Raw genomic sequence first — 10,487 nt, 5'->3', positions numbered from 1 at the left:
GCACTATTATTGCCATAGTGCCATACGCGCAGCGGGCGCTGGCTTTTCTCCGCGAGCGCGCAACTCACCCATAAGCCTCCAGCGGCCGAGCAATCACCCCAGCGGCCGAGCAATCACTCCAGCGGCCGAGTAAAAAGGGCAAATTAGGCATACTACCTAATTAATTGCCATATTTTGATGTTTGAAGATTAGGGGTCAAAAATTGATTTTCAATCTTCATTATGGTCATTTGACTACATTGTTTCTATATATATATATAGGGAAGTGCTCCAATGAGACCCCCTATTTTTAATGAGATCTTAGACACGATCTCGTGTGTTTATTTTATCAATCATATGGCTGATATTGTACCTAGAGGGCGAATTTTTTTCTCAGGGTTCAAATCCTGGAGGAAGCGAAATATTTTAAATTTCATTATTGATCAGTATATACTGCATTGTTTATCAGTATATTCTTATTCATTGAAAAATAAAGGTCTTAGTATCTCACGAAAAATAGGGGGTCATTGTAGCGCACCCCTATATATATATATGTATGAAAATTAATTACTGACATAATAACAAAAAATATATTAATTTTTATCATTTTATATAATTTTAGATACAAAATAACAATAAATATTATACAAGACGACTACAATACACATGTTACATTGTTTGATCAAGCGGCGGAGGTATATGTAGGATGTTATATGGATGAATATCTTTCTTCAATTAAAGAGGTAAATTATAATTTCTTACTTAAACACTTACCATAATTTAAATAATTTATATTATAAATTTGAATATTATGTGATTATAACAATTATATATATTTTCATAGGGTGAAACAGACTCCATATACTATAAAGGATGCACACAAGCGTATACAGAAATGCACTTTATGACGATGGTTAAGTCTGTAAAATTCAATGAACAAGGAAATCTCAATATTGTAGCAGATACAATCCTAAAGACGCAACCAATTGAAAAACATCAATGTTGGATCAATTGAAGAAGAGCCAACTCAAAAGGAAGAAAAGAAACATTCACTCGAGAAATCAAAACAAACAATATCATATAGAAAGAAAAGATCCACCATAGAGTTGTAGCTTACATAACCACAGAAAAAAAAAAAAAAAAAGAGTACTCAAGAAAAAGTATGATGACTACATTAAAATTAAAAGTGACGACTATCTACCGTTAAACAATTTAGGACTCTTATTCGTGAAAATAAGAAAAAATAAGAAAAAAGACCCCTATTCGTGAAAATCAAATAAGGAAAAGTTTAAAATTCATCTTGCTCTGCACTTAAAAAATTTAGGACATTTTTTATAGATCTTTTTACATTTTTATTTAGACGCATATTATGAATATTAGTTTTCTTATATTTTCATTTATTCATTAATAGTTTTATTGATTCATTTTTTAAATTTTAATAATAGCCAAATGAATAAGTCAATTTTATAATACATTTAATTAATAAAAATGTTTAAAACTATATAATAATATCTATGTATTTTATTTTCATTATATAAAATCACATCTATTAAACGTGCATACGTTCCTTCAGCTAGTACTTATTAAATGTATCATAAATGTTAATCAATCATAATATGCGAGCAAGGGTATTTAAATAGATAGTGCTCCCCTTAAAACTGAAAAGTCAGCTTCATTAATGAAACACAGTCTAAGGTGTGCTTGACCTTTTTGCCAATATTAATTAAGACTAGAATCGAATAAATAAGGCTACGATTACTATATAACACGAATCCGTTGTAGTCTAGTTGGTTAGGATACTCGGCTCTCACCCGAGAGACCCGGGTTCAAGTCCCGGCAACGGAACCTTTTTTGAAAACCTCCGAATCCGATTTTTTTAAAAATCACTGGAAGTCGAAAGGCTCGGAACTGCTGTATGCCATCATTATATTCTCCCATTCTGCCGCCCATTGCAGCTGCCCGTCACCTCACCGTCGACCTAAAGCAGCTCCTCTGTTGCGCCTCCTCAAACTCGACCATTCAGTGGTAACATAATCGTCGCATTTAATTTTTTGCTGAGTTTCTGGTGGAAAAGATTGGGATCAAGGATAGACTAACGTTAGTCCATTTGAAGTTATTTACCTACTTATTATTCTCCTCTTTAAGGGTGCGTTCTCTTTGGTTGTAAATTTATCATGGGAAAAAGAAAGATAAACAAAATTTCACTTTTTAAATCATTCTTTTCTTTTCTCACATTTTCTACTTGACCTTTACTCATTCATCATTTACACTACAAAAGAGAGACAACATAATAAATTTATAACCAAAGATAACGCACCCTAAATAAAAATGTTTGTAAGTAAAGAAAGAATTCAGTTAAAAGATAATGTTAATAATGATTCTTAATTTTATTGTGAGCTTGTAAATAAGTAGATGTATTGAATATATAAATTGTGGGGTATTATGAAAAAAAGTAGAAAAAAGACTAATTTTTGTGTTAAGAACGATAATTATTTTTTGTGTACAAAGGTCAAAAGGAGTATATTTTTTGGGGCGAAAATTTAACTGGGACTGAATTCTTTACTTTAAATAATTTCATTTTTTTTGGCAAGAGGTCAAATGTAAGATTGATAGATGTTAGTTAATAAGATGAGTTATATGTTAGTTTAATAGACTTCTTGCCAAAAACCAGATAGGTAATGTAATCATGAGATTGTCTAATCTGAATTACTGCATACATATCTCTCACTATTAACACATTTTCACTAAGACCTCCTGAACATGGTGGGAAACTGATGAGCTGAATTTAAATCATACTATAACACATTCCCATTAAAACAAATTACATAACATACTTCTCAAGTGGTTTGGGCTGGAAAACAGCCTTGATCACAACACAGCTTCTATAATATGTATAGATATAGATATTGATATGAGTATTTTGTGAAGGTCACTTAGCAGATTGAAACCTATCACAATGTCACATTTCACAAGTAGTCGGAGGTGCTGTCCCTGTAGATCGCGGCTATGACTGAAGAAGAGGAACCATATCAGTTGTGTGGTCACATCTGCTCTCCCATTACCTTCTTCTGCCCCTCCTTACTAGAAGTAGCTTTGCTGAACTCGGGGTGTCAACCTACACAATAGATTCCGATGCTGGTCGAATATGGAATCTACTATGTGTAGACCTGAAGGATTTTTTTTTTTTTTTTTTTTTTTTTTTTATCGGGCAAAGTCATGTTAGATGTTAGTAGTTAGTTCCCCATCCACTCCAAGAACAACCTTATCTCTCCCATTCACCAAATCCACCTTATATCTCCAATCTCCAATTCGCTCCCAAGAGGGATCGAACCCGGGTCACTTCACTTAAGTGAGGACCTGGTGGCCAGTGGACTAAGCCCCCTGGTTGTAGACCTGAAGGATTGGTCTTCTTGGGATAGTTTGCAACAACATACATTCCACAACCTATGAAAATTTCATGAGGAGCAAGATAGCTGCACTATGCTGCTTTGCAGGAGTGCCTACGCCGTCATGTATTAATACCATCCTACCTCTGGCTAAAGCAGAAATTGTGAAAAAGATCCTCGGAAACCACTTTGTACTTAAGAAGGAGATAGTCGAAATGGTGCTCAACACTGCTGCTGGAGTATCTCGCGTAGCTCATATTTGCAGCTACATAGCCGGCATTCTGGAATACGCTGGAATGGCTCATCTGGCATTCATCTATGAAACACTGTCATTGCCCAGATCTGCTGCGCTTGCACATCCCTCCCTGAGATTGGAAGCCCTCAACCTGGCTGAAGCTTTCGAGAAAGTCAGTCCAACTGCAATGCCAAAGTATTTCAAGCTCTTAAACCATCCATCTCTCACCCGTGTCCGTCACCTTTACAACATGAACCCATAGCAGAACCAGGCGAATCTTTAGACATCAAGCATCTCACAGCTTTAAGGTACCTATTTGCTTATAGATTATGATTGATTTGCTTGTTTTCTTCATTTTCAACCTTTGGGAGTTGGACTATTATTGGTTTTTGAGGGATTTGTTCCTATGTCCCCTTCTTTTCAGCTGATGAACCAACTTCCGCTGTTTTTTGATGCTGTCTTTATATTTTAGTATATACTTTTATTCCAGTTTTTTTGCTGGTGTTGTTTTCACGGGCAGGCCTCTCTCTGATTTATAGCTTTTTGAATGGGATCTTTTATTATTGCTAAACTTTGGTTCTTTCATTCTATGAACAAAAATAAAAAAAAACTTATGAAATCTCAATAAGCAAAGCCATATGACATACACACACATATTTGTATGCTGGAAAACGAAGGTAGATGAACCGAATATATGCAAAATGTTTAATCCTTTTAACCAAATTGGTCTAGAAAAGTGCCACAACAGAATTTAATTCATCAACACTCATTGATCAGAATTTTCAAAAGATAAGATATGCATAAAACAGAGATGTGATTACGATAGCTCTTATTATATCAGCCACAACCAACAAGAAGAAGAAACATCAGTTGACACTGCAACAGAAGTTATAGACAACGACAAGGATTCAGACATCCTCAGAATTATCGATGACAACGATTTGTTTATAAGCATCAAGGGTGAGAAAATCCTCCAACGTTGGTGCCAAGCATTCCCTGGTGAATAACTTGCAAGCCTCCTCATACATTCCGCTACCAAATCTCTCCTTCCCGACCTCACTCTGAATCATCGCCATTTCCTCTCCGACCACTTTGTTGAACAGAGAAGGAGTGACCTTGACGCCCAGCCCGTCTCCGTCCAAATCCGCCCCGTATCTCAGCCACTGCCATATCTGCACCCTGCTTATCTCAGCCGTCGCAGCATCCTCCATTAGGCCATAGAGCGGCACTGATCCCGTCCCCGTGAGCCATGCCGCCAGGTATTGGATCCCCACCCTTGTGTTGAGGCGCAGGCCCTCCATGGTGCGTACGCCTCTTGGCAGCTCTAGCAGGTAGGCCTCTGTCGAGGCGGATGCATCTTCACGCGCCACGCCTTGTATCTGGTTGGGCTTGTCGCCCATCCCGCCCTTGAAAACCTCCATGATGGCCGGGATGAGGCCGGGGTGGGCCGCCCAGGTCCCGTCGTGCCCTGCCTCCACTTCTCTCTGCTTGTCCTTTCTGACCAGCTCCAGAGCCGCCTCGTTCGCCTTCGGATCATCCTTGATTGGAATCTGAGCCGCCTGTTGGGAAAAACATTATAAACAGCATACACTATATGTGATGAAACATGTGTGTGTGTTAGTTTTGAAGAAGGAACGTGCCATTCCTCCCATGGCGTGGACGCCGCGCCTGTGGCAAGTCCTGATGAGCAAATCGGAGTAGGTTTGCATGAAATGCTGCGTCATGGAGACTTGAACTCTGTCGGGAAGAAGGCGGTCGGGATGAGCTTGGAACGTCTTGACGAAGCTGAAAATGTAGTCCCAACGGCCGCAGTTCAATCCAATGGAGTGATCCTTCAATTCATGAAGAATTTCATCCATTTGAAACGCTGCCGGAAGTGTTTCGATCAGCACGGTGGCCCTGATACTGCCCTTGTCGATTCCGGCCATTCTCTCCGCCTTCTCAAACACTCCATTCCATATCTTGGCCTCCCTCGAGTGTTCCATTTTAGGGAGATAGAAAAAGGGTCCGAATCCTTGGCCTTGGCCTTGGCGAAATATGGAGTAATTGTGGAAGAAGTAGAGGCCGAAGTCGACTAGGCAAGCGGTGGCGGGGCGGCCGTCGATGAGGATGTGAGCCTCCGGCAGATGCCAGCCTCTGGGGCGGACGAAGAGCGTCGCGATGTGCTGGTTGAGCTTGTAAACTCTGTCCCTGCCTTTGTCGTGGAACATTATAGTCCCACTCATAGCATCTCTCAAGTTAACCTGCCCTCTCATCAGATTCTCCCAGCTTGGGGAAAGTGCATCTTCAAAATCAGCCTGTGTAACAGATTCATATTCACACAAATTATACTATTTAAAACAAAAGTATGAATATACCTACCATGAAGACCTTGGCTCCGGAGTTGAGTGCATTGATGACCATCTTCCTATCCACAGGCCCAGTGATTTCAACCCTCCGATCAGCCACCGCGGGCGGCACCGCCGCACAGGCCCACTCGCCCTCTCTGATGTTCTTCGTCGCCGGATCGAACCCCGGCAACTCCCCATTATTGTACCTCACCTGAGCCTCCTTCCTGCAATCCATAGCATACTCAATATCTTTCATAAACTCTCTGTGCAAATCCACAACAAACTGCAGAGCATCCTTGCTCAAAATTGAAGCAAATTCTTCATCATATCTTCCCCTTATTTCAACTCCCGCCGGCACATCATACCCCATCTCATCTACACTCAGCATATATTTCTTCAACGATTTGTGTAAATCACAAAGTAGAAATGATGAAATATGCAAATATATATATAGATGGTTGGGTTTCTCCATTTTTAGATGAGTAAATATCATATTAAACCCTCAACTATACTCCTTTTATTAAAAATATCCCGAACTATAAGAAATATCATATAAAACCCCAAACTATTAAGTTCGTATCAAAAATATTCTGCATCTATTTTTCGATCACCAGAATCGTGACATGGCTCGCCGGATGCCAACACATAATTTATATATATATATATATATATATATATATATATATATATGAGAAATGTTATGCTACATACCTTATGCGAGCACCTTACGTGAGTACCACTCATGTTTAGCTCTCGTTAGCGTTATCATTTTTATTTTAGGCATTTATTTTTATTCTAATACTTCATATATTGTTATTGAGATCATTAATTTTATAAATTACATAAAAATCAAAGTTCGATTTGTTCATATTCCCTTTAACTTCAAATAATTAATAAAAGAATAGATTAGACTTTGATTTTCATTTAATTTATAAAATTAATGATCTCAATAATAATATATGAAGTATTAGAATAAAAATAAATGCCTAAAACAAAAAAGATAACGCTAATGAGAGCTAAACATGAGTGGTGCTCATATGAGGAGCTCACATAAGGTATGTAGCTAGGGCTGTAAACGAGCCAAGCTACTCGTGAGCTATTCGACGTTCAACTCGATAAAAGCTCGTTCGATAATTTAATGAACTGCTCGTTTAGCTAAACAAGCCAAGCTTGAGCATGACGATGCTCGGCTCGTTAGTTCGTGAACAAGCTCGTGAAGTGATTTATCTTAAAAACATAAGATTATTCATTAAATGTCTTACTATATTTTATACTATTTGTATTAATATTTGGATTAAGTATCTAATTAACATCATTTATTTACAAGAAAATAGTAAATATATTATATTTTTGTGAATAAAATAACTTATATATTTGAAATTAACTTATGTATTAAGAAAATAACTAAAATTTTAAAAAAAAAATTTAAATTTAAAAAGCTCGATTAGGCTCGGCACTGTATTCGACTCGATTAAAGCTCGATCGATAATTAATCAAACAGCTCGATTAGCTAAACGAGCCAAGCTTGAACTAGACACTATTCGACTCGGCTCGGCTCGATTACACCCCTATATGTAGCATATCATTTTTCTATCTCTCTCTCTCTATATATATAATATTCCCTCCGTCCATGAAAGAACTTCCTAGGAATGAGTGGCACGGGTTTTAAGAAAAAATATTGTTGAGTGTATTGAGAGTGGATAAAAGGTAGTTGAGTGTATTGGGAGTGGTGAAAAGATGTTATAATTAATATTGAGAGTTGTGAAAAATGAAAAGTAAGAGGATTATAAGTGGTGGGGTATAGTCCAAAAATAGGTAGGAAGTTCTTTTGTGGACGTCCCAAAAAGGAAAGATAGAAAGTTCTTTCGTGGACGGAGGGAGTATATATATTTAAAAATAACATTGTTTCGTACCATGTCATTTAAAAGGATAAAATCCACGCTGTTTCTACTTATGTAGTTTGATAGATAATACAATGCTGAAATGTAATGAACTTTAGTTTGTTGCTATAAGAAATATCCTCTAAAATATAGTGGATTTTATTCTTTTAAATGATATTTTGTCAAACGACGTTGTTTTGTGTCATGTCATGTAATGTAAATATATATGTATATATACTAATTACCCGTTGGTAATATATATATATATATATATATTTTTTTTAATACGAACTCAATAATTTGGGGTTTTCGATAATATTTTTTCTAGTTGAAAATATTTTTGATAAAATGGGTATAATTCGGGGATTTAATATGATATTTATCTAAAAGATTATCATCATGCAGATACCAATATAAAATTATTTTGATGCACATTTAATTTATTTACATTGATGATGTTATTATCATTGTGTAGATCCCAATATAAAAATATTTTGATGCACATTTAATTTATTTGCATTGATAATGTTATTCGACATGCAATATATGTAAAGGATACAAACAAGATGAGCAATTAACTGAACATCAGGTGTGGAGGTGCGTCTGCTCGATGCATATATTAGACGCAATGGTTTGGGTGTATATGGTATTACTTTACGCCAAATTGGGTAATGAAGATAATGCACTCACTATGAGAAGAAACAAACAAATTAAATTGAAAACTATAAGTAGGTGTACAAAAGCATTGATATATTGCATTATCTTATTAGCATCAAATTCAGTGCTTTAGGTTAATTTATTTCGTTGTGACCTGACAGATTCAAGTGTTTTATTCGGAAGGTGTCGAGATTTAACGAAAAACTTAAACTGAAAGGGGCGCCCCTACGTAACATCGAACAGTGACATGGAATTAAAGTTTAGGAAAATTGCACTTAAATACACAAACTTTGTCAAAAATTCATATTTGACGTGAAGTTAAGATTTTATATTTTAATACATCAATTTTCGTTGTTGTCCAAATTTGACACGACTTGATTCTTAAAAATTCAAAAAACAACTCATTTTTGTAAATAATTATACAAAGACCCACTTATGTTATAATTTGGGACATTTAAACCAAAACAAGATATTTACTTATTATGTTTTCTTTTAAACCATTTTAAGCGCGGATCGAAGATTAAAAGAAAACATCATAAGGAAATATCTTGTTTTGGTTTAAATGTCCCAAATTATAACATAAGTGGGTCTTTGTATAATTATTTACAAAAAGGGGTTGTTTTTTGAATTTTTAAGAATTAAGTCGTGTCAAATTTGAACAACAACGAAAGTTGGTGTATTAAAATGTAAAAACTAACTTCGCGTCAAATATGAATTTTTGGCAAAGTTTGTGTATTTTCACGCAATTATCCCTTAAAGTTTAGGAAATTAAATCTTGAGTTTTTAATTCGCAAATAAGTGATTCCACCTCATTTGAGCTGCAGTTTAATTAATTTGGAGCATGCTATGTTTATAGCTATTGTATGCTTTATTGCATTTTATCTTTTGCCTAGTTAATTTTATATACTTTCTTTCAATTTTGCATTAGTTTATTGGATGAAGAGTGACAGATCCAGCCAATGTTTATAATATTTAAGCTTATTTTCTCGTTTCATGTGCATAGCATGAACATAACCCTACTTAGTCTTTTTTGAGAATACGACTTCGATTGACTTGCCATCCTTGGATGTTCTCGTACTATTGCCGGCAATCTTAAATATTAGTTTGGTCGAAACAATCTGATGTTAGCCATTTATTTCCCCTAAGTAGACAGGGGGAATAGTTTCATTCGAAGAGGTCTTCTCTCTAGAGGCAGTTACGTCTTCTTCCTCATCTTCAGTATGAGAGACTATTTGATAGTTCTTTAATTGAGAAGGCTTGGAAAGGGTGATTTTTTTCTTTTTTCGACGTTGGACATTTACTATAACAAGATTTTGACACCTTATTATATTGTTATGACATTTTTTAAACTTTCTTCGAGTTTTTATCTGTTTCTAACTATTGGGTCGAAACTGATCTCGCAAAGCCCTAATTTTTAGAGATAAATTTTGTATCTATTGCATTTTAGATAATTGTTCGAATCCATGTCCTTAGATGGGAATCTCATCCCCATTAGGATTAACACATATCTAGTTAAATATATTACTCACTCCCTCTCATCATAAATGTCTCATTACATTTGATCACAAAAATTAAGAAATGTGTAGAATGTAAATAAAGTTGGTTGGTGGAAATTGTTTAAATATTAGGTATAAACAAAGAATATATTGCCAAAAAAGGAATGAGACATTTGTAATGGGACATCCCATTATAAAAAGTGGGACATTTTTAATGGAACGAAGAGAGTATAATTCTTCAATAAAAACTTAGACTTTGATAGCATTTTATGCGCGAACTTGGTGAAGCACTGAATCACCAACACCTAAACTAGAAACTAGAAAGCAATAAACGACACACGGATTTACGTGGTTCGGCCATCAAGACCTACATCCACGGGAGGTTCTTCGTTGGTTTTACTATACTTTGAGAGAGTTACATATTACAAGTGTGTTGCTCCAAAATGAATTGATCTCTTTAATGTTAATGCTAACCTTCTATTTATAGATGTGAGAGTGAACCCTAAAGGCCTTAGGCCCATGAAC

General features: G+C 35.8%; 1 protein-coding gene and 1 non-coding gene across 2 annotated transcripts; one reads left to right on the top strand and one right to left on the bottom strand.

The window, feature by feature from the left end:
• The first annotated feature begins 1,750 nt into the window (after positions 1-1,750).
• Positions 1,751-1,823, top strand: TRNAE-CUC (transfer RNA glutamic acid (anticodon CUC)). The gene has a single exon. It is a non-coding gene; the product is annotated as a tRNA-Glu (tRNA).
• Positions 1,824-4,413: 2,590 nt separating this feature from the next.
• On the bottom strand, positions 4,414-6,349 carry LOC131011365 (malate synthase, glyoxysomal-like). Its single transcript, XM_057939166.1, has 3 exons — positions 5,961-6,349; positions 5,240-5,896; positions 4,414-5,158 (listed from the first exon to the last, which is right to left on the bottom strand). The coding sequence occupies exons 1-3, from the start codon at positions 6,315-6,317 to the stop codon at positions 4,508-4,510; spliced, it is 1,665 nt and encodes a 554-aa protein (XP_057795149.1). The 5' UTR covers positions 6,318-6,349; the 3' UTR covers positions 4,414-4,507.
• Positions 6,350-10,487: the final 4,138 nt, after the last annotated feature.

The sequence above is a fragment of the Salvia miltiorrhiza genome, chromosome 2 (genome assembly GCF_028751815.1).
Source record: "Salvia miltiorrhiza cultivar Shanhuang (shh) chromosome 2, IMPLAD_Smil_shh, whole genome shotgun sequence".
Lineage (NCBI taxonomy): Eukaryota > Viridiplantae > Streptophyta > Magnoliopsida > Lamiales > Lamiaceae > Salvia > Salvia miltiorrhiza.
The sequence above is the reverse complement of the archived record's forward strand: the minus strand, read 5'-3'. Positions and strand labels throughout refer to the sequence as shown.

Excerpts from the sequence above, each read along its gene's own strand:
- LOC131011365 (XM_057939166.1), bottom strand. The coding sequence starts at position 6,317 with ATGCTGAGTGTAGATGAGATGGGGTATGATGTGCCGGCGGGAGTTGAA. Across the intron at positions 5,897-5,960 it reads CCGGAGCCAAGGTCTTCATG|GCTGATTTTGAAGATGCACT; the intron begins GTAGGTATATTC and ends TCTGTTACACAG. Across the intron at positions 5,159-5,239 it reads TCCACGCCATGGGAGGAATG|GCGGCTCAGATTCCAATCAA; the intron begins GCACGTTCCTTC and ends TTTTCCCAACAG.